The sequence below is a fragment of the Panthera onca genome, chromosome B1 (genome assembly GCF_046562875.1).
Source record: "Panthera onca isolate mPanOnc1 chromosome B1, mPanOnc1 haplotype 2, whole genome shotgun sequence".
NCBI classification, from domain to species: Eukaryota; Metazoa; Chordata; class Mammalia; order Carnivora; family Felidae; genus Panthera; species Panthera onca.
This window is the reverse complement of record NC_138342.1, coordinates 57,155,684-57,181,190: the sequence shown is the minus strand read 5'-3', so window position 1 is coordinate 57,181,190 and position 25,507 is coordinate 57,155,684. Positions and strand designations below refer to the sequence as shown.

The 25,507-nt window shown below is 37.4% G+C and overlaps 1 protein-coding gene across 2 annotated transcripts in view; it reads right to left on the bottom strand.

Annotated features, from left to right (window-relative positions):
• DCK (deoxycytidine kinase) overlaps positions 1 to 25,139 on the bottom strand; it is a 39,773-nt gene extending 14,634 nt beyond the window's left edge. For both annotated transcript variants that reach the window (XR_013555254.1, XM_060654907.3), the window contains exons 1-3: positions 24,845 to 25,139; positions 19,075 to 19,190; positions 102 to 295 (exon numbers count right to left, since the gene is read on the bottom strand). Coding sequence is in view for 1 of the 2 variants with exons in the window: in XM_060654907.3 (XP_060510890.2) it covers positions 102 to 295; positions 19,075 to 19,190; positions 24,845 to 24,962 (428 nt within the window). In the remaining variant the exon portion in view is untranslated. The remainder of the gene's footprint in view (positions 1 to 101; positions 296 to 19,074; positions 19,191 to 24,844) is intronic.
• Between the last annotated feature and the right edge of the window lie 368 nt (positions 25,140 to 25,507).

Below are 25,507 nucleotides of genomic sequence, written 5' to 3'. Positions count from 1 at the left end.
AACACAGCCTCTCTTATTACTTTGATTACCAGGAAACAGAAAAAAAAAGTCAATTCCAAGCCACGATTCCAAAATGATAAGTGCAAGTTATTTATATATACCTATCACTATATATAGATCGTTCAAAAAATAATACAGGTTTCTCTGCATCTTTGAGCTTGCCATTGAGACAGGCAAGCTGGGCTCGTATTCGACTGAGGCAGGCATATGACTGGAAGGTAAAAGACCATCGTTCAGGTTTCTCATACATCATTTGAAGAACATTCCCACCACTTTTCTGAGACGGTGTCAGTTCCTATTTTGAATGTGAAAAAAGAAACAAAAAACAAAATTAATGATCAATAGAGCTATTTAAATTTTTTAAAAAGCTCAAAAAGAGAAGTTAGATAAATAAATGCATCATGATTAGCAAAAGCAAGATGATTAAGTCCTCTTCCTCCTACTCTTTCCCATTTTATTTTTCAGTTTGCCTGAGGTCTAGAAGGCTAGCTTAACCATCAGTTCCTTAGAGCTCTTCCACAAGAAGTCACAAACTAATGGCCTATGGAAGAAAATATTTGTTTGGTCCAAATGGGACTTTTAAAAAATTTGAATTAGTTGTCAATATTTAAAAGCTAAATATAAGTTCACATAATATATCTGGATTTGTGACTTCTTTTTAAAAATGTGAAAACCACCAACAGCATTTTTTTACAGAACTAGAACAAACAATCCTAAAATTTAAATGGAACCACAAAAGACCCTGAATAGCCAAAGCAATCATGAGATAGAAAAACAAAGCTGTAAGTATTTGCCTGTGTTGCCTTAGCCCTCTGGCCAATTTAGTAGTCTGTAAATTTTAGCAAGCACCTTTAGCTGAGTGATCAATTAACTAAAACTTTCTTGGGGCGCCTGGGTGGCGCAGTCGGTTAAGCGTCCGACTTCAGCCAGGTCACGATCTCGCGGTCCGTGAGTTCGAGCCCCGCGTCAGGCTCTGGGCTGATGGCTCGGAGCCTGGAGCCTGTTTCCGATTCTGTGTCTCCCTCTCTCTCTGCCCCTCCCCCGTTCATGCTCTGTCTCTCTCTGTCCCAAAAATAAATTAAAAACGTTGAAAAAAAAAATTAAAAAAAAAAAAAAACTTTCTTGGTATATCTATAGATCGTGTATTGTTTCCTAGAAAAACCCTGAAGGAAACTCTCTCGTACAACCTCTCTCCCCACTGCCCCAGGCATTGTGATAACATCTGTAGCTGGCACCACTGAATCTGCATGCATGCAACCAAGAAGTATTACAGATCATTGTGCTCCCCTTTCACTGATTAACTGCCCTAAAGTTCCTTTAAAAATCTTTGGGTCAGGTAGAAACCTCAGAATTGGTTTTTGGACAAGGGTCCACCGTCTCCCCAGGTGGTGGGCCGCCTGAATAAAGCTCATATTCCTTTCCAACCAAAACTCGTCTCTTGAGCATTGGCTTTTTGTGCAACAAGCATCTGAACTTGGGTTTTTCAGTAACAGTATCACAATCCCACACTTCAAGGTATACTACAAAGCTGTAGTAATCAAAACAGTATGGTAGTGGCACAAGAACAGATATACACATCAATGGAACAGAACAGAGAGCCCAGAAATGACCCCATGTTTATACGGTCAATTAATCTATGGCAAAGGAGGCAAGAATATACAATGGAGAAAAGGCCATCTCTTCAGTAAATCGTGTTGTAGAAACTGGACAGCTACATGTAAATGAATGAAACTGGACCACTTTCTAACACCATACACAAAAATAAACTCAAAATGGATTAAAGCCCTAAATGTGAGATCAGAAACCATAAAACTACCTAAAAGAGAACACAGGAAGTAATTTCTCTGACATCAGCCACAGCAACATTTTCTGAGATACATTTCCAAAGGCAAGGGAAACAAAAGCAAAAATAAACTATTGGGACTACACCAAAATAAAAAGAAAGCAAAGGAAACCATCAATGAAACAAAAAGACAACCTACTGAAAGATATTTGCAATGATATTTGAAGATATGTGCAAATGATACATCCATCTGATAAGGGGTTAGTACCCAAAATATATAAAGAACTCATACAACTCAACAACAAAAAAGAATCTGATCAAAAAATAGACAAAGGACCTAAATAGACATTTTTCCAAAGAAGACAGACAGATGGCCAAAAGACACATGAGAAGATGCTCAACATCACTAATCATCAGGGAAATATAAATCAAAACCACAAGCAGATATCACCTTACACCTATTGGAATGGCTAAAATAAAGAAACAATTACAAGGATGCCTGGGTGGCTCAGTTGGTTGAGCATCTGACTCTTGATTTCAGCTCAGGATTTTGGCTGAGGTCACGATCCCAGGGTCATGGGATTGAGCCCTCTGTTGGGCTCCACACTGACCATGAAGCCTGCTTAAGATTCTCTCTCTCTGGAGGAAAAAAAAAAAAAAAAGGAAAAAAAGACAATAACAAGTGGATGAGGATGTGGAGAAAAGGGAATCCTTGTATACTATATAGATGGGAACGTAAATTGGTATCACCGTTGTGGAAAACAGCAGGGAGGTTCTTCAAAAACTTAAAAATAGAATTACCATATGACCCAGTAATTCTACTACTGGGCATTTACTAAAAGAAAACAAAAATACTGATTCAAAATGATACATGCATCCTTCTGTTTACTGCAGCATTATTTACAATAGCCAAGGTATGAAAACAACCTAAGTGTCCATGAACAGATGAATGGATAAGGAAAATGTGATGTGTGTATATATACATGTATGTGTACACACATATAAAAAAAGTATATATATATACACACAAATGTATATGTACAGTGGAATATTACACAGCTAAAAAAAAGGATGAGACTGCCATTTGTGACAATACACATGGACCTAGACGGTATCATGTTAAATGAAATAAATCAGAGAAAGATGATTTATATTTATATGATTTCACTCATATGTGGAATCAGGAAAAAAAAAAAATTTAAAAAAACCAAAAAGCAGAATCAGACCTAAAAATGCAGAGAACAAAATGATGGTTGCCAGAGGGAAGGAGGACCAGGGACGGGCAAAATAGATGAAGGGGAGTGGGAAGTACAGGTTTCCAGTTATGGAATGAGTAAGTCATGGGAATAAAAGGCACAGCAGAGGGAATATAGTCAATGATACTGTAATAGCACTGTATGGTGACAGACAGTAGTACACTTGTGGTGAGTGTGGTATAAGATATATATTTGTGGAATCACTATCCATACAACTGAAATTAATGTAACATTAAATTTTTAATGTGGAAACCAAGCAATACTGTGCCTGTATTTTATCTCACTAAAAATCACCTGGGGCCAATCACACATGCTTCCATTAAGCGGGACATATGCTCTCCAGTTTATCAGCCCCTGCCATTCTCTGTTTATCAGCCCCTGCCAATCTCACAGCAGGCCTGATTTATTTGTTCAGTTACCTGGTCCCTTTAGGTATTTTAGGCCCCAATCTTCTAATAAAACAGAACAGGTCCTCCCTAAAATTTTGTGATTTAATAACCACATTGTTAGAACCAATATTTTCAGTGTTAAGAAAAAAATGTATAATAAAAAATAAAGTAAAATCTCTGTAATCTTACATTTGAATTTGAAATAGCATCCAGAACTCATGAATTATTTTCCTTCCTATAAAATATAATTTCCCTAGCTCTGTCCACCAAAAGGCCTATCAATAATGACAACCTTGTAGGAATGAATATAAATGTCACCCGGATTATGATATCTAAATACCATTTCCCACTGAAAGGAACTAGGGTCACATTCCTTATTCGTGTCTGGAGAAATAAATGTATAAGATGAGCTTAACACATCTTGTTCCAGGAAATAAGTAAACGATCAAAATCTCCTGAGGCTGTGCCAAAGGCAAGAGAGCCAACGTCAAAGGGCTTCAATTTGTCAAAAGATAGGACAACTATGAATTCCAAAAGGAATGATGAAGGAAGGGAAGGCAAAAACTGTAAATTCAAATCTAAAGAAAACCAGAAAACAAAAACCCAAACTCTCTAATCATCTTTGGAAGTTGCTAGGGTACCAATTAATTATTCTGGAAATTTGCACATAAAGAGGAAAAAATATCAAAAATTTTATTCTGGCCCTTTCTATACAAATGTTATTTCAGGTTAATGAAAGAGTAGATGAAAGAACAGGTCTTCTTTACTGAAGAATCCCAGCTAACAGGCTTGATTATTAGAATATCATCTTTTGCAACACCAAATGATATACTGGATTAGGGCAACAATTAGCAACAGATCCTAAAATCATTAGAGAAAAGCTAATATGAAATTTTATGGTGTATGAATTAGGCTAACAAAACCTGAAAAGACTGATTGATTTTACCATCACAAAAGACATCCTCCTGGTGGAATGTGAAAGAAAATACACATAGTCACCTAAGAAATTTAGCCAAAAAAGAACTAAAACCAAATATAATCAAGGCTCTACAGATCTAACTACAAATTCACAGGAAATATAGAGATTGAGAAACATGTTAAACTATGCCACAGAGATGCACTCAGCCAAGACCAGAAAAAGGGAAACTGTACAAGGACAAATGACCCAATTTCTTCAACTAATAAACTACAAAGAAAAAAGAGGAAGAGGAACCAACAGATTACAATTTAAAAGGCATATCAACCAAATGTAACATGTAACAAGTGTAACCTTGACTCTTGATATTAATAAACTGTAAAAAAACTATGAGACAATAGAGAACTATGAACACAAACTGGATGTAATGACACAGTGGAATTACTAATCTTTTAGATGCAGTTTTTTTCAAGAAATCTTTTTATCTAGAGTTTCTTCTGAGTCTTTCATTTCTACAGATGTATATATTATCTAGAACAGAGGTTCTCAAGGTGTGGTAGGGGAATGCCTAAGAAGTCCCTGAGATCCTTGCAGGGGTCTACAAGAAAACAAAAAACAATTTTATTTTGTTTATTTAAAAAAATTTGTTTAATGTTTATTCATTTATGAGAGAGAGTGGGAGTGGGGGTGAGGGTGGGAGACACAGAATCGGAAGCAGGCTCCAGGCTCTGAGCTGTCAGCACAGAGTCCCATGCAGGGCTCGAACTCACAAACTATGAGATCATGACCTGAGCTGAAGTTGGACACTTAACCGACTGAGCCACCCAAGCGCCCTGGAAAAAAAACTATTTTAATAACAAATATACCTTATTCCATTCTCATTCTCTCATGAATGTATAATTTTCCAGTAGCTATATAACATGTGATAAAATTGCAATAGTCTAAATGTAAAAGCAGATATAAGAATTCTGGTTTGCTATTAAGTCGGGCATTAAAGACATATACAAAATGTAAAACAATGCCACTTTTATCACTAAATTTTTTTTTTTGGAAAATAGTTATGTTACATATGTTAACATGTAATGGGTTTAGTACTATGGTTTTTATTTTTTTTTCAGTACTGTGGTTTTTAAATGAATTAACTGATAAATTTTTAAGTGTTTCAAGTTATATTTTTAATATGGTAAATATTGATAGACCTACTTAAAAGTCTTTGGTTCCTCAATAATCATTACATATATATATATGTATATATTTATATATATACATATATATATATGTATATATTTACATATATATATATATTTAGTTAAATAAAGTAACATTAGCTTTTAAATGAAGTTGTCTTGGAGCACCTGGGTGGCTCAGTTGGTTAAGTGTCTGACTTCAGCTCAGGTCACGATCTCATGGTTGGCGGGTTTGGGCCCCACGTTGGGCTCTATGCTGACAGCTCAGAGCCTGGAGCCTGCTTCCAATTCTATGTCTCCCTCTCTCCACCCTTCCCTCGTTTGTGCTGTCTCTCAAAAATAAATAAATGTTAAAAAAAAATTTTAATAAAATAAAATAAACGATGGGGGCACCTGGGTGGCTCAGTCGGTTAAGCGTTGGACTTCGGCTCAGGTCATGACCTCACAGTTCATGGGTTCGGGACCCACATCAGGCTCTGGGCTAACAGCTCAGAGCCTGGAGCCTGCTTCAGATTCTTTGTCTCTCCCTCTCTCTCTCTGCTCCTTCTCAGCTCACATTCTGCCTCTCTCTCTCTCTCTCTCCAAAATAAATAAACGTCAAAAAAAATTTTTTTAAATGAATAAATGATATTGTTTTATATCTTAAAATAATTAAGAATTCACAGGATTAATCTGTTCAATAAGCAATTTACTGCCTAAAAACTTCCCATATATAGTATCTACTTCAAATGTCTCTATTAAATAATGTGACAATATAGTCACATATTCTGTGTAATAAGCATAAATAATATAGAAAAATGCCCAATTAAATTCCTAATTTTAAATTATCATAAAAATGGAACCTCATTAATATAATCAGTGAATTTGAAAAATACCTATCAGGGTTATTTCAAAGTCTAGTGCTCTCTGGAGAAAATAAAATTGAGCCAACTACTTGACAAGTGGTTTAAATGGTGAATTTGTGTAGGCCACCTTTCCTTGTGCCTGAGAAAAAAAGGCAAATAAAGCCTTGAAATTACTGTGTAGCTAATCTAGCTATAGTTAACTAAAATGAACAAGAGACTGACAGAACTAGATATGATCAGAAAAGAGATGGAACAAGATCCTAAAGAATATGTATATATAGACTTGTTAACACCAATTCCATGAGAATCAACTAAAATTAGAAAAAGAACATTTAGATCCAAATTTTAAGGTGTGATTTTGTTCCATAATCAATGAACATTCACAGCTTAAATAAGTTTTCAAAAATGTTAAATAAATTCACACTGATAAAGGTAAATGTACTCTTGACATAACCTTAAACTTTGGAGTGAAGGCAATCACACATTTCCACATAATACTCTGTGATCATAATTACAAATCAAATGCTGGATAGATTTAGTCATGACTTGACCCAACAGATAAAATTCTTGTTTTTGCAAATTGTTAACTCAATTTCTAAATGGGATTACTTCACTCCTACTCAAGCTTTTGACAAAAACATGTATGAATATGACATTCTGTAACTATAAATTTTAAAATTCTTCTCAACTATTTGATCTCTGGAAGCAGTAAAATTACTAACTGCTCTTACAAAATATCACAAAAGTTTACTACTAAAACGTTTCAATGCTTTGCTCAGATCTCTGGCCTAGCACCTACTCTGCACAAAGTACTATGTGTTTAAATAATTAAATAGGCAAGGTCATCTTAGGTCCCTTCTGGTATTCCTCTCACACTTAAAAACTCCCAATACCTAGGTAGTATCTATTTGCTAATCTCTCTCCAGCCACAGTCTCCACTAAAATACGCTATATAGGGGCACCTGGGCAGCTCAGTTGGTTAAGCGTCCGACTCTTGATTTCAGTTCAGGTCATGATCTCACGGTTCAGAGCATCGAGCCCTGCATCAGGCTCTGCGCTGACAGATTCCCCTTCTCTCCCTCTCTCTACCCTTCCCCTGCTCATGCTCTCGCCCTCTCAAAATAAATAAATAAACTTAAAAAAATAAAATATTCTATATAATCACATTTTGTTATTAGATTTTTATATAGTCGGATTAAGGTAGATTACATGAAGGGATATCTAATTCAATAACTTGGTATTCTAAATGAATCTCTAATTTGTAAAATACATAGGAAATAGTTTTGAGCATCCGAGAACCACTACTATAGTCAAAGTCAGTAAACCCTACCTTTCCTTGCTTTCCATATCAAAATAAGAGAATGAAGAGAAAGAAGCAACTGAAAATTCTTCCTTTTAGTGACAATATTCTTTGTTTCACAGTCATAGAATACATTAGAATACTATAATATTAGAATTGTCAGGTTAAGAAAGAAAAAATAGGGGCACCTGGGTGACTCAGTCAGTTAAGAATCTGATTTTGGTTGAGGTCATGATCTCAGTTTGTGAGTTTGAGCCCCAGTGGGGCTCTGTGCTGACAGCTCAGAGCCTGGATGGAGCCTTCTTCACGTTCTGTGTCTCCCTCTCTCTCTGCCCTCTCCTGCTGTCTCTCTCCCAAAACCAAATAAACATTAAAAAAAATTTTTAAAGAGAAAAGAAAACCCAGGACCTCCAGTTAAATTTGAACTTCAGATAAACAACAAATAATATTTTAGTACAAGAATCTCCCAAATATTGCACGTATTTTAATACAATACCTTACCTTACTATATAGTCTTTCCAACACAATGGACTTTCATTTTTGTTTTTTATTTAATTCTTACACAAGCTTGATTTTTCCTATTATCATTCCCATTTTACTGATAAAGAAAAGTTTAGAACAACTAAAGTGCTAAGATTACACAGCTAACTAGTAGCAGAATTAGGGCTTACATTCAGATTATATGTAAAATTTTATTGCAATAGCATTTAATGTAACTGAATTTCACCTACAATCTTATTACTAAGCATATCCTTCCCTTTTTAAACAGTTAAGCCCCATCCCATTTTAGGAAGGAAAATAAAACCAATTCCAATTTTATCTATAAGGAAAAGGGCAATCCCACATACCTTGGGGTAGGTCAGTCACTCTCACTTCCCTCTCTCTAAATTCCAGTGACTCAACAGTAATCCTTAAAAGGATCTACACATGCCAAATCAAACTTATAAACCTAATGCTTCCATTTACAGGAACCATATCCCACTATTACTAGTTCAACTGCAACTGCTTTAGCAAAGAAGAGCTTTTATTCATAGCCCAGAGAAGCAGAAGCCAAAACATCCTAGGAGACAAGTCCTCCCTTTGTGGACTAGGAGTGATCATTTCCCTGTCAGAAAAAAAAAAGACTGAGCTCTGCCCTAACAGTTGACTATCTTGAATACTATTGTTTTCAGAAGAAAGATACTTTAATCCACCACATGCACTGTAGGATCAAATATTTATAGTCCCAGACCAAAGGAATAAATAAGGAGCTGCTTTCATAGGTCCTTATGGTTAAGGGCAAAGGATGCTTCCTCAGTCTTTTCTGTAATATCAAGCTATATGAAGGTTCTCCAAAAAGTTGTATAAAGTCTTTAATCTTATATACTAACTTTTAAGAAATAAAATATAATTCCTGTTCTCAATTCTAGTCCAAATAAACACCCCTGAACACTTCCTAGAAGTTCATGCTCAAAGTAGGTGGTTTTTCTCTGGGGGGAAAAAATCCACCAAGTGTAAATATTGACCTCAAAGTTTCAGTTAAGAACTAAAAACCACACAAACACATGGCACTTTGAGGCAGAATTTAAATTACATACCGCAAACCACATAATTAACTGAATCTTCTTCCCAAAATTGAAAAAAAAAGCATAAAATAGCAAGAAGTTAACTGTCAACAATAAGTCTGTTTAGAAAATACTCTTAGCACATCATCAACTGAAATAAGGGTGTAGTTAGCTGCCTTCCCAAACTGCTTAAAGAATAAATTTATTTTTATTAAATTTCATTAAAAAGGCTTTGTTAACTTAATTATAAACTGACTTTCCACTTATTCAGCATCCCCCAGGGGAAAAAAAAAATGTTTCATACAAATGAATCTTTTCAGCTAAATGAAGTTTATCAATTTAACCACGTTTTTTATGTATTATTTTTATAGGGAGAAGACATTAGTATATATTTTATTTTTGTACCCTCAAAAGGATAGCATTTCAAAAACTACTCAGTAATAGACATTACTCTTAAACAACTTTATAAATACCAACTGCTGGATTTATAAAAGAAGTTAGCAATAAAGAACAAGTTTCCATTGAACACATAAAATACTAGGCACAAACTGTAGAAACTGCTACTCAATCTTACACTAAACGAGACCAAATTGGTATTACTTTTTAGTTCTTATCTAGTTTTCAGTTTATTTCCTCCTTTGATGTCAGGTCAGTGACATGACCATCTTTTAACAGTCCCTCCCTTGACAATCCTTCTAATCAGAAAATAAGTTTATCAGACTGTGTCAAAAGTATTAAGTAAATACTCTTTGAATAAGCCACATTAATTTTACTGCATAATTTTGTGACCTCCATTTGGTCCACTCTGATGATTGGTTTCCTTCCTTATTCTCAGCTTATTTGTGTGTGCCTTATCAACTGTTACAAACATTCCCTCTTAGGGCGCCTGTGTGGCTCAGTTGGTTGAGTGTCCACCTCTTGATTTCAGCTTAGGTCATGATCTCACAATTCGTGATAGAGGCCCTCGTTGGACTCTGTGCTGACAGCACAGAGCCTGCTTGGGATTCTCTCTCCCTCTGTCCCTAACCACACCCCCTCAAAATAAATAAACCTAAAAAAAAAAAAAAAAAATTCCTCTTAAAAGAAAAGGTAGTTAAATTTGTGTTTTTAAAGCACACTTTCATCATGTATTGTCATTCAGGTTTGGCAGACATAAAATAATTTGGTAAACTTTTGACCAATCAACAAGCATTTTCTCTTAACCAAACTTTCTCTACCTTTCTTGTATGTCAGCTACTCCTTCAGAGAGGGTCTATGAGTAGACCAAAAAAATAAGTATATACCTACAATGAGGAAAAAAAAACAAAAAACAAACAAACCTCTCCAACAAAACAGAAATATCAGGTCACATTACATTTCTTTGAGTACTGACACCAGCTTTTAGGCACACTTCCCCAGTTCTTCAGAAAGGTGGCAGATGATTGTAGTTGTTTATTTTAAAGCAATTGAACTTCAAAAATAGTTTCAGGGGGGAAAAAGTGACATAGAGTAATGAAGAAATAAAAAAATAATAAAGTGAAAGAGTCTCTAGGCTTTCTCCCTTTGTACATTAAATTAACCAGAAAAATAATTTAGTATCAACTTTTCATGAGTTACAGTTGATTTCATGATTGGTGCTGGTATTTATTTAGAAGCAAAGTAGACTCCCTGCTTAATCCTAACATATTATTTTTTTTTAACATATATTTATTTTGAGAGAGAGTGTGTGCTTGTACTGGCCAGAGCAGGGGAGGGGCAGAGACAGAAGGAGAGAGAATCCCAAGTAGGCTCCGCACTGTCAGGGCAGAGCCTGGGGGGCTCAAACTCACAAACCCTGAGATCATGACCTGAGGCAAAGTCAAGAGTTGGGCGCTTAACCAACTAAGCCACCCAGGCGTCCCCTAACATATCATTTAAAGAAGTGTCTTCACTTTGCTAAAGGAATTACATATATTTGGTGCTAATGAAGAGGAGCAGGGTGGGAGTGGTATCCATGTATATATGGAATTCTCTGCAGTATAAATAGTAATTCAAAACACAAAATTTAATTCTTGGATTAGTATGCTCTATTCCTGGTTACATTGTCCCTGGAATGTTTTTAGAAAACGAGTGTGCTTAGGAATGTGAGCCAAAGGGCATATTTAAGTTTTCTAAGAGTTTAGTTTTTAGAACTGAGAAGTAGAAAATAGAGAACATCTGTTGAAGACCTCTTCCACATAAATGAATTAAACTTGGCACCGTGGGGTTTCAGTTACATTAAAAAATAAACTTAAGGTGCTCCTATCTTGAAACGTGTGTGTGGCAGACACTGCTATGTGTCCCCTAAATCCAAGTTGTTTTTCTTCTTGGACACAAACTAGGCTTTATTGACCAGCCTCCCTTGTAATTGAGTGTGGCTATGTAACTCCATTCCAGTCAATGGAAGTAGGGCAGAAACAATGTATACCATTTCCAGGTTTCACTCTAAAAACCTCTGGAATGTGATGCTTTTCTCTCCAGCAGCTAGAGGAAGCAAAGAACACCAAGACCCTAGAGCAGAGGCTCTCAAATTCAGCTCCAGGGGTAACAAAGTATGGTCCCCATAACAGCAACAGCACCATCACTTGAGAACTTGTGAGAAATGCAAATTTTCAGCACCAACCCCACAGCAGACCTAATAAATCAAAAACTGGGGATAGGGCCCAAATGTGTGTTTTAAGTCTTCCAGGTCATTCTAATAAACACTAAAATTTGAAGCATGGTTCTAGAGGTTGGATGAGTCACAATTTAGAAAGGGCCTGGGTCCCTGAGTCACAGCATGGCATGGCATCCACCAAATGCCATTTGCACTATTCTCTGAGAAATAAAATTTTATTATTTTGAACTACAGGGTTTTAAGAGCTTATCATAGCACCAAGTATTACCTTAAGTCTACCTGATACACTTAATAAAATTTATTAGAAGTGAACTTGGTTCATTTGAAAAACACTTAGGATAGATTTGCTATGCACAGAAATAACAAAAATAGGTTACGTATGTAAAATTAAATGGGCTTATTACATACTGAGAAGTTTGAAACTTTTCCTGGAGAACTTGGAGGACAATATGCTATGTGACATAAGCCAATCACAAAAGGACAAATACTGTATGATTTCCAATTATACAGGGTATCTAACGTAGTCAAATTTGGGGGCACCTGGCTGGCTCAGTCAGTGGACCCTGTGACTCTTGATCTTAGGTTTGTGGGTTCGAGCCCCATGTTAGGTGTAGAGACAACTTAAAAATAAAATCTTTAATAAAATAAACAAAATCTTAAAAAAATAAAACAAACCAACAAACAGTCAAATTCATAGCTAGCTATAAAAGAACAAAATGGCAATTCCTAGGGGTTGAAGGAAGGGGGCAAAGGAGAGTTGTTTCATGAAATAGCTATAGTTCTTGAAGATGAAAAGGTTCTAGAGATATTTTACAACAATGTAAATACCCTCAACACTACTGAACTGTACATTTAAAAATGGTTAAGATGGGGCGCCTGGGTGGCGCAGTTGGTTAAGCGTCCGACTTCAGCCAGGTCACGATCTCGCGGTCCGTGAGTTCGAGCCCCGCGTCAGGCTCTGGGCTGATGGCTCGGAGCCTGGAGCCTGTTTCCGATTCTGTGTCTCCCTCTCTCTCTGCCCCTCCCCCGTTCATGCTCTGTCTCTCTCTGTCCCAAAAATAAAATAAAAAACGTTGAAAAAAAAAAAAATTAAAAAAAAAAAAAAAATGGTTAAGATGGGGCACCTGGGTCGCTCAGCTGGTTGAGCATTCGACTTTGGCTCAGGTCATGATCTCCTGGTTTGTGAGTTTGAGCCCTGCATCAGGCTCTCTGTTGTCAGCACAGAGCTGGCTTAGGATTCTCTGTACCCACCCTCTTCCTGCACCTCCCCCGCTCATTCTCTTTCTCTCAAAAATAAACATAATAAATAAATAAAATAGTTAAGATGGTAAAATTTATGCTATGTGTTTTTGATCACAATACAAATATTAACCACACACAAAAAAACTACACATCTCCTTTTATTTGGATTTTCCAATAAATGTAATCCCTCTTACCCAAAGTCTACTACATGAAAATAACTCAGAGAACCAATCCTAACTCATCACCTACTGATAAAAATAATAATCAGCTAGTTGCTCTAAAAATACAAATGTTTAAATTAAAACTAAATAAAAAGTCTGTAGTAGAATTTTACAGCTTTGAAGGTGTTAGTTGTTGTCTGAGTTCAACTTTGAACCAAATTAGAAAATAAGCCAGGATATCATTTTCTAGTTTTTCAGAGGGGCTGAGAGTCAGCCCATACAAAATGCTTTCTTTTGATTCTATGCATTAAGTTTTTAACACCACAAATTGCTGGGTTTCTTGCATGCAACTATGGAGTCAAGCACAAAATTATTAAAAATTTATCTAAAAAAACACTGTGTATCATCTTTACCATATTGAGTGTAATTTTATCTGTTTTCCCCCCTCTGAAAAAGGACCCAGATAAAAAATGTGAATGGGTTAAGGTCAAATTATATTATGTAAAAGTTGACAGAACGTCTCTAGAAAGCAGCTTAGCTATATTTATTTTTAAAAGTCTATATCCTTGGGCCTACTTAATTTCACTTTTGGAAATTTGTCTTAAAGAAATAATCTAGAATACAGATTTAACCACAAAGATGTTTATCACATTACTAAGCAAATGGGCTATTGTTTCACTATTACTAGGCATTTATATTATGTAAATACTAGTACATGCACACAATAAATTAGGCTGCCCTTAGAATTGTTTACAGTAAACTTTTAATGACATTTTTAATTGCCTTTGATATAAACATTATGGGAGGAAAAAAGAAAAGTACAAAATTATATACTGCTGTGCCAAGTAAGATCTCTAGTTTTCTCCGGGTAATAAGGTTACAGGTAAGCTTTATTTTCTTCCTTTGGTAATCTATGATATTTTAAGTTCAAACAATGAACATGTATTACTGTATAACATTTTTTTTTTTAATTATGTAGCTCCCCAAGTGCCAAAACTGGATATAGTAAATTATTATCTCAACTGTATATAAGATACATACAGGGTAGTGGGATTATGGATCACTTTTACTCATATCTTTAATTCTGTAACTCACTTCATGATAGAACACTTTATTATTTTGCAGAAAGCACAACTTATTGTCAAGATAAGTGAAAACCAGAAATATCAAGTAAAGATACAAAATCATTAATCTTTTAACTCTAACTGAACTTTGTAAACATTGCAAAAGAGGTGAATTAAGTTCAACCAAAAAAGATCAGAATCGACCAAATAAGATAATCATAACATAGCCAACAAAAGTTATCAAGTGATCTCAGAAGGTATGAATAGAAGTACTTTACCAAGCATACCTAATTAATTTTCAAGAATGACTTATCAAAAAATGCTGTTATTTGAAAAACAGGTATCCCCTAAGACTTCATCTCGATAAGAAAAACATGACAGAGCAGAGATATGTCCCTAACAGTTTGTCCAACTCAAAAATAAGTTAAAAGAAAGCAATTAAATCAAAGCTTTGGGCTGAAATAATATAAACCACCAAATAAGTGATTATTTGAAATAAACCTTCAATTTAAAGATTGAAAATCATCCGAGTGGTACCTTTAAAAATAATCTTATCAAGGGGAGGGAGGAAGAGGGGAGACAACATAATCTCTTTAGGTACTTTGCCTCATTATTTTGGTAAAATTGGTGCAGCTTATCAACAGTATAGCAACATTTCAGCCACTAGATGGCAGGTAAAAAAATAAAACAGCTAAAAAAAAGCATGCACAGCATGCAGGTACAAATTAAGTTACTGACTAGGGGAAGAGATCAAAGGTACCAATAACCCAACTCTTCCAACTCTACAGCAACTGTCAAGAAGTGTGATTAAATGGAGAACATCCAAAGTAGGACTGGCCTTGTCCGGGATGGTTTCTAAAGACAGTCTACTTCTCAATATTGACAGCCTTCTAAGAAAACAGATTTGGACAGTTGGTGATCCATACTTTAATACCAAGAAATAGATCAGAAATGGGTCTGGAGAAGAAAGGCTCCAAGATGATGGAAGAAAATCCCATTTCTTGAGTTTAGTAGAGGTCCAGGATAAAAGAAGAAAATATCCAAAGACAGGGAACCCATACACCACTATCCTCACATTCCACAACCTTAACCCCAAAATACTATCCCCACCCTGTCCGAAATGCCACCTAGAAGTACCAAGCACTAAGAACATAAATAGACCCCAATACACGTACAAATATAAAGCAATCCTCCAAGAATGTGCACCAAAACTCAATTAAGGTAATCAAATTGTAACATCATGGAGACATGACTAGATTATAGTAAACTGTATGACAAAACTATTTGTTAATAATATTAGGATTATTGACGTAGTAGTTATAAAGGTCAATTTGGAATTTTGATTTTAGTACATGGGGAGAAAGTGCCCCTGCCCATAAACATGAGTATCAATCAGATCCATGAAACCAAGTCTTAAAATAGAGACAGATGCAATTGATGTCTGATGACATCAATTAGGATAATATAACTAATTACCCTGGGCTCTGATTCTAAGCTTTTTTTAAAAATTTTTTAATGTTTTTTTTTTTATTTTTGAGAGAGAGAGAGAGAGAGGAGAGAGAAAGACAGAGAGTGGAGGGGTGGGGGCAGAGAGAGGAGGCTGCAGGCTCTGAGCTGTCAGCACAGAGCCCAACGGAAGGCTTGAACTCAGACTGAGAGATCATGACCTGAGCCGAAGTCGGGCTCAACCGACTGAGCCACTCAGGTGCCCCTGATTCTAAGCTTAATAGACAACCTGCTTACTATAAATCTGCCTTCCTATATATATTACTGCAATGTTTTCAACCTCTCCTCTCCAACATAACTAAAAGGGTCAATAAAATCCCAACACTAACAGTGATTTGCTAGGGCAGTCATTTTTAAGTAGGAGGCATCCCACATATTAAAATTCCCAAGGCACTGTTTGTCATTTTATAAAGCATCTCAAAACTTTGAGATTTCTTAAGGGTTCCTTCCACTGGTTGAGAATTATGGGCCTCCATAGAGAACAGAATGACCTCATTCAGTGAATCTGATAATTACACTTCTCCCTACAGATTAAAATTCTGGGTACAGTAGGGGTGGCTGCCTAGGTAGTTCAGTCGGTTGAATGTCCAACTCTTCAATTTGGATTAGGTCATGATCCCAGGATAATGGGATCTCTCTCTCCCTCTGCCCCTCTCCCCTGCTTGCATGTACCCTCTCTCTCTCTAAAATTAAAAAAAAAAAAAATTTAATAAACTTGTGGCATTTTGGTGTTTATGTATCAGTTTCTGCACCCCAGGTTAATTATATGCATACTACAAGGGAGAGATAGTTAAAGTGCTAAAGAACCAGTTACACATATTTAAAAGGAGTTGGCAGCTTATGATACTAAAACTAGAATGGGCCTTTAATGGAGGTCAACTAACCCAATCTAGCCTGACATTACTCCAATGAAAGAATCCCTTCTGTATTTCTGACATTGGTTTAATTTGTCTACTTTCTACTAACACCTGAGAATAACTGCACTGATAGCTGACCCCAGAAATGAGGGGAAAAGAGGGGTTGGTAGAACACAGGTCTTTCATTTCTAAAGGTAAGTAAACCTAAGCCAGGCACTTCAGTGAAAAAAGAGGCCACAAGACATACTTTGGGAGATAAAAATGCAGAGTGGACCAAAGACAGAAAACTAAAGGAAAATGACAAAAGGACCTGAACAGGGACTTAACAAAATAAATCCAAACAGCAAATAAATTAATTAAATAAAGGAGCACAATCTCATTAGCAACCAAAGAAATACAAAATTAAAAACATAGAAGACATTAAATACCCAACAGAATGACAAAAATTAGGAAGCTGAATAATACCACTTTGGAAAATAGGCATCACACAAAAACCCCACCAACCAATGATTTTATTTCTTCTTTCTAGAGAAAGTCTTGCATGTGTGCACCAGGTTTCATGTTCATAACAGGGCTGTTTTTACAACAACTAAACTAGAAATCACTAAAAAATTAATCAAAGGCATAGAATGGAAAACCAGTGATGTCTGAATATAATTGAATATTATATGGCAATGAAAACGTACAAACTACAGCTGTATGCAACAAATGAACAAATTGCATAAACTTACTAAGCAAAGAAAGCAAGAGGGAAAAAAACTGCAACCAACTGATTTCATTTATGTAACATTCAAAAACAGAAAACTAAATTTTATTTCTTAGTCATATGTTTGTGGATAATTAAATTACTTTTAGAAAGCAGAAGAATTATTATTGCAAGAGGTATTTTATGTGAGTGATTACCCCTAGCGGCGTTGTTACCCAAGGAAAGGAGATACTGTGACCGGAGGACAAACAGGGAGAATAAGAGTAATATTCTATTTCTTGACCTGGTTGATGGTTAACTTTCAAATTGTTCTTCAAACTATACATAAGTTTCCTATACTTTTCTATAGTTATATCATATGTTAATAAAAAAAATGTTGAAAGAAAAAAACAAATTTACCCACTTTAAAATTCTACTTAAGGATAATCTTACCTTCCCCCCAAAGACCAAACTGAAATATCAATTTCTTAAAACAAAAAATGGAGTCCATGGGGCACCTGGGTGGCTCAGTCGGTTGAGCATCTGACTTTGGCTCAGGTCATGATCTCACAGTTCGTGAGTTAGAGCCCCACACTGGGCTCTCTGCTATCAGCACAGAGCCCACTTCAGATCCTCTGTCTCCCTTTCTCTGCCACTCCTCTGCTCATGCTCGCTCACGTGCTCTCTCTCTCTCTCAAAATAAATAAACATTTTTTAAAAAATGGAGTCCTATGGAAAGGAAGTCTCTTCAAGATTCAGTCCTGGATTATTCTAAGGATCAGAATATTCTAAGCACACGCTTACGTTAAAGTTAACTATGCTTGGCAAATAGGTATGTGAGAAAATATTTTTGGTTATTCACAACCATATATCCTCAAATTCTACAGAGCATCCTGCTAATGATTTACATTTTAAATACTCAATTATTATTCCCAGACTCCTCATACCAACAGCTAAACTTTAAACAATAGACATTTTTGTTCAATCCTGTATCCTCAATTCTAACAAAGTAAGTTTCTACCACACATTTCCATTCTGATGATTTCTACTATGCTACTTTCAAGTTCAATTCTCATTTCTCCAGAAACAAAAGTCCTAGCAATCAGATCCCTTTCCTTCGTACACATACAATATAAAAATTTTGCTATAAAAAGTGAAATCTAACTGTTATTCCTTATTTCTTATTTGCAATGTCGAATGGAAAGTGCTGGGAAATTCAAAGTTGTGTCCAGGGTGAAAGTCTGGCAAGAATGAAAAGTAAAACAAGTAAGAGATAAATGCTTCTCTCTAATACATATAAAAGACTCAAAAGATAAACTAATAAAAAAGTTATTGGGTAGTTTTTTTTGTCTTTGTTTTCTGTGTTTGCAAGTTTTTAAACAAAATGTAAAAATCTACTCAAGGAATTTAATTTGCAATTAGATTTTTTGACTTTTTAATTAATTCTTAAAAACTTACAATTCTACTTGGATGCAATGAAGTACATATCTTAACTGCATCGCTCAATGAATGTTTACACACACACACACACACACACACACACACACGTACCTCCCCCCACACATACACACATTCATCCATATATGAAGGTGAAGAGACAGACTTAAAGCTAGATTTGAAAATTTTATTGGAAAAGGGAAAACAAACAAAAACCCAAAGGTTAAATACTACTGGTCCTCTAAAGCAAAAAAATTTTACTTTACTTAGTTAATTTTATTTTCATACCTCACAGTCATCTTGTGCACTTTGAACATTGCACCATCTGGCAACAGGTTCAGGAACCACTTCCCAATCCTCACAGACCTGTTTAAGGATATTCACAAATGTTGTCTTCCCTGAAGCTGTTGTGACAGGAAAAGGAAAATTGAAGGAGACTTAGGAAAAAAAAAAAAAATGCCAAAACAGTCATCAGCTTTTACAAAATTTATACTAGCAAACAATATAAAAAAACAAAAATATTCAATTTCCTAAATGTTCTCTTAGATTTGCTTTCTGAAAGGGTCCCTACCCACTTGTATTATGGACATTTGTTTGTTATTGTTTTTAGTTTATCAAAGCCATGGAACAGAAGAATTTTAAACCTGGTGACATTGTAGGCAAGGTGTTACAGCAGAAAAAAAAAATCCTAGTCTTAGCCTCACTTTCCTTAACCAAGTAATTAGAGACAACTTTGCGGAAAATAGTTAAAACTATTCTTCCACTTAGTTAGATATGTGATTTTGGGCAAGTTACTGAATCTCTGTGAGCCTGTTTCTTCACAATACAATGGAAATAATAATAATACCCTCTTTATGGAAACCACTGTGATAAACAAGCTATGAGTACAGTGACAATAACAGGCTCTTGCATTTTCAAAATTTTCCTCTCTACTTGCTCTATTTTCTCAGTTTACAAACAGGCTTACGTCCTTCCTATCTAAAACCAACTTAAAAATGGCCAAATGAACTATAAAATCAATATAAAGATGCATCCAAAACCTAGAGCTTTAGAATGAGAAATAATATGATTATATGACACTAATCATATGACACTATATGACATTAAGCCATAGTGTCTAACAGAAATTATAAAAACGTTTTTGCACAGCACCCCTGTAAGCAAGCAGTAGCCATGTTTTTTCTGCTTCACTTTAAAGGTTCTGTGCACTTTATCCAATCCTTAAAAAAAACTTGTTGTACTTTGCTTCTCCCTGATCATTCACTAGTTTCTGAGACACCTAGGAGGGAAAATAAAGGAAATAGTTCAGGTATAATCAGGGCATATTATATTCACTACTTTAACATTACCTGGGAATACATTCCATTAAATAGTAGGAAAAGTCTTGATCTAGAATTTAACAGGGTATACCAATACTCCTAATGACCACCACACCCTTTCTATCTTAAGTCACCAAATGCGGTTTATATTAGGCATCTCTGGTCAACATAATGTGTGTGTCTCTCTCCTCTCTCTGTCCATATGTATATAGAATTACACATACACACACACACATAGATCAAAAAATATAAAAAAAGCAGCTTCTAAAAGCTTTTTTTAAAAATTTTTTAATGTTTTTTTTTGAAAGAGCGCATGTGTGAAGGGGAGGGGCAGAGAGAGAGGGAGACACAGAATCCAAAGCAGGCTCCAGACTCTGAGCGGTCAGCATGAAGCCTGACCCAGAGCTTGAACTCATGAACCACGAGATCATGACCTGAGCCGAAGTCGGATCCTTAAGTGACTGAGTCACCCAGGCGCTGCAGCTTCTGCAAGCTTACAAGGAAAACTTCCTCATCTTTATAAGCTGGATTCAAAGAGGGCAAAAAGAACTTACCTTTCATGTGAAGAACCATATTCAAACCTAGGACATTATCTAGGCAATAGAAAAGAAGAAAAACCAGAAGAACTTTAAAGGATCACACATAGGGCCAAAACAGGGAGTGGGGACAGGGGTCAGGGCCAATAAGAAGGTAACACAGAACAAAGAACTGCTGAGAAGCAAAACACAAAGTCATATTATTACCACAGGGCAGAAGAAAAACTTTTAAAGATAAACTAGATGATCACTAGATTTAATCACAGGAAAAACACTGGTGACCACAGATTTTGTATGGGGAGAGTAATTACAGGGACTGTAAAGTATTTAGAATGGTAAGCAGAAGCATATATAATGATCACTGGACATTCACTGAGCTAGATGGAGGAAGGAAAGGAAAATATGATGTTCAAAAAGAGGATCCAAGGAATGTACTAAAAAATCAGGCATCACCCAGAGTCTGAAAGCACTTTTTTTTTAATTTGTTTAAGTTTATTTACCTATTTGGAGAGAGACAGAGACAGCACAAGTTGGGGAGGGGCATAGAGAGGGAGAGAGAGAGAGAAACCCAAGCAGACTCTGTGCTGTCAGATGTGGGGCTCGAACTCAGGAAACCTGAGATCATGACCTGAACTAAAAACAGAGAGTCGGACACTTAACCGACTGAGCCACCCAGGGGCCCAGAATCTGAAAGCACTTAAAGCTAGAGCATTCAGCTTTCTTCTGACACGCCTATAAATAGAAAAATTTCATGTGGTCATACTCTAAAATTTTAAGAGCAAAAACAGTTACTCTTTAAAATTACTTTTAGTTCAAGCAGAGTAACAACAGTTACTGTAGTTCCCAAATTAATCTAGTCCCTTGACTTTTTAACGTTTATTTATTTTTGAGACAGAGAGAGACAGAGCATGAATGGGGGAGGGTCAGAGAGAGAGGGAGACACAGAATCTGAAACAGGCTCCAGGCTCTGAGCTGTCAGCACAGAGCCCAACGCGGGGTTTGAACTCACGGGCCACAAGATCACGACTTGAGCCAAAGTTGGACGCTCAACCGACTGAGCCACCCAGGCGCCCCTCTAGTTCCTTAACTTTTGAGGGGAAAGTAGGGAGCTGAAAAATAAGCTAATTAATAAATTAATATTCTATGAAAGCAAAGGAGAATAAGAACCAAAGACACTGATGTTAATAACTTTAAAAAGTCATGTGGAACCTAACAGAATTACTAATGGCAAACAAGCATTACGATCCAAAAATCATCTGTACAAACTATTAATATGAAAAGAAGCAGGTAAGGCCTCCATAAATCTAACAGAAGGGAGCATTATAGTAACAGAAAACATGAGAAGATGAGTTACGTGAGTATAAACTAAAATGACCAGTTAAAGTTCAAATTCTAGGAATCACAAAATATTCTTCTACACACACATTAGCAATTTGTACGTTTCTACTTATTTGGGACTGGCAAATAAGGTGGAAGGGACAGGAACAGCAGTGCAAGCACATTAACAACAACTAACAAACCTCAGTGTCAGGAAGACAAGACAAGTTGGAACACAACTCATCCAACATCCAAATAGCAAACTGTTATCTTACAGAAACAGAAGCCCAGTGTTACCAGATCTTTAGATACCGTACAAGACACCAAGAATCTAGATGTTCAAAAACAAATCTCAAAAATGTTAAATGCTAGAAATTCATTAAATTTGTTTTTCAAGAGCGCCTGGGTGGCTCAGTGGTTAAGCGTCCGACTCTTGATTTCAGCTCAAGTCATGATCTCACGGTTCATGGGCTCAGTCCACATCAGTTCCATGCTGGTGGTGTGGAGCCTGCTTGGGATTCTCTCTCTGTCCGTCTCTCTCTGCCCCTTCAGTGCATGCCCTTTCTCTCTCTCAAAATAAACAAATAAACTTTAAAAAATAAAATATTTCCAACGTTCTAAAAAAAATGTTCTTAAATAAATTTTTTTTTCAAGTCTATGCCAGCCACTATTGTGCAAATGCAAGGCATCAGTCTGCAACTCTTTCCAGTGTAGGTAATGGAGAAGTCAGAGAAGAATTTTAAGCAGGGGAGTAACACAATTACATTTATATACAGAAAGTCTGCTCTGGAGCTAGGTAAGAGAAGATGGAGATGGGGTGACACATTAGGAAATGATTCAGGTGCTGGGAAGATTAAAGATGCTTAGGAAGATCTAGATATATGTTGCTTAACTGGATTTAAGGAAGGGAAGAGGATTAATTCAGTGTGGTATCTAGGAGATGTTGTTGTTCATTCAAAGTTACTTTTGAAATGGCTTTGTTCAACTACTTCCTCCTTTATATATGTTCTTCTTTACCCAAAAAGTGGCTATAAGGACTCACACTAGTAAACATTCACTTTCAAAGAATTTATCCTAGGAGAAAATGAGAATCTATTATATGGATCTTTTCCACTGGTGCCTTAATACTGGAGCAATGCAAAAAGATGTCTTTGAGGGTGTGTTCAGATATTTTCTACTAGGAATACTGTTAAAGCGTCTACTTTGCCTGGTCTTTTTAAAGAAGTACAAGGGCTTTGAATGTGGTAAGAATTCAAAAACATTTGCTGTATGCATGAATGGTCAGTACCCAACTTGGAGCCAAAAAAATTCTATCAGAACAGGAAGTATCAGGCATAGGTTTCCTGTGGTAGGAAATACAGAAGAATGTAAGTTCAGATGTACCTTGTAAAATGATATGCATGGTATAGTCTGCCCTCATCCGGGTTAGGAACAGAAAGGGCACTGGTCTTTGAATCATAAGCCAATGTTTACTTGGAAGTGGGGGAAGGGGTGAGGAGCTCCATGATATTAAGATCATTAAAAACTCTTTCCTTGTACTGGAATGTTTATAGCTATTTTATCCCTAAGCGTTAAAACTGGAAACCATCCAAATGTTCACACCTGGGGAAGAGATAAACTGTGGTATATCCATGCAATAGAATACTACTCAGCAATAAAAGAGAACTACAGACACAAGTATAATAGAAGATGGGATTCAGTAGGCAGAAAGGGAGAGGCTAAGTAAGACTTGAAGGTCATTGGGTGGGGAAAAACATATTTTAAAACAATGCTGGGAGTGTCTGACCACAGCAGACTCGCTGAGGTGTAGAGTTCCTCTTAAGAAATGTAACAGACATCGCCTACTCCCCTCAGGAATTTGACAAAAGATGTGACTAAAAGTAAGTGGTAGACCTTAGAACATAAGACCCACAAGGAACAGTATGGCCATACATAGATCACCTCCCACACAATGGAAACAAGCCACTCAAAAAGTAATGACTAGGCATTTAGTTACATAACCAATAAGGGTAGAACCTGAGAAGGAACAAAGGGGAAGGACAAGTGGGGGGGGGGGGGGGGGGGGGTGCAACCAGAACCTATAAAACAAGGACTCTTGCCTACAGTGGCTGGGCATTCACTTGCAAATGCCCCCTCTCTGTAAAGAGAGCTTTTCTGCAATTCTTACCTTTCTAATCTTAGATTCTAATAAACTTTTGCCTGCTGCTCATTTTATTCTGTGTCCACCTCTTCATTCTCCCAAGCGGGGAGACAAGGAATCCCGGGTACTGAGCAACACGAAAAAATCTAAAAGCATTATGCTAAATAAAAGAAGGGAGACACAAAAGGCTACATACTCTGACTCCATTTATATGACATTCTGGAAAAAGGCAAAACTTAGACAGAAACCAGATCAGGGGTTGCCAAGACACAGGAATGCAGAGGGAACCGACGACAAAGGAGCACCGGGGAACTTTTTGAGGTGATAAAAATGTACTGAATCTTGACCATGGTGGTAGTAAAACAGCATTATATGTTTGTCATACCTCATAGAAAAGTACACCTAAAAGGATAATTTAATGTATGTAAATTACACCTCTAGAACTAACACAGCCTCAAGATAAAAACAAAAAGCAAAAAGCCCTCCCCTTGCGCGATCCCAACAAAAGGAGGAAACGTGCCCAAAGTGCATCTTTCGAGGCCCCCATGCCCGGGCATGCACCACCGCCTGACGCCCGGGGGCTGCGACGATCCTCGGGCACGGGAGGGAAACAGGGCAGGACAGGGCAAAATGCATTGGGTGGGAAGGGAATTAGAGGCCCTGCCGCATCCACACAGGCCTGAAGGAAGCCCCCACTAAGGGGAAGCCCCCCTGCTTGGGGGCCAACATTTCCCGAGGCTCCTTACCAATGTTCCCTTCGATGGCAATCTTCTTGATGCGGACCCCCTCAAAGCCGGTCGCGGGAGACGGGCAGCTCCTCTTAGGTGGGGTGGCCATTCTAGTCTGGTGGTGGCCCGAGTGCATCCAACAGGGAAGGCTAGGAGGCGGCCACAGGTGCGCGCGCTGGGGCTCGCGCCACTGCCGAACGAGACTACACGCACAGGCTGAGCTCCCGCCGGCAGCTAGTACCCGGGACCGCGGGTCTTGGGGTTTGATTTTGGCGCGCGGAGGCTGCCGACGGGGGCGGGACTGCGCCGCGACCGCCCGCCAGCGGGGAAGCCACGCCCCCTCCGTCTCCCCAGCTGGCAAAGTCTCTAGCGGCTCCTTGGCCTTGGCCACCGCGGGCGGGGCTCCTGCGTGCGCGCCCAGCACGTCGGGTCACGCAGGAGCACAGGGCGGGACGGCGCGCGCGACGACGCGCCTCTTCCCAGGACCCGGGGGTGGCGGTTCCGGAGGACTAGCGCCGAAGCTGGAGGGCGAGCGAGGGACGGGGTTGCCACCCGCTCTCGTCACCAGGATGGCCGTCCCCGACTCCGGAGAGTTCGCCTCTCCAGCGGGTCGTGTGGAAATAAACAGAGCATCTGGAACAGAACTGGCTGTGACGCAGTGTATGGTAGAAAAACCAAACG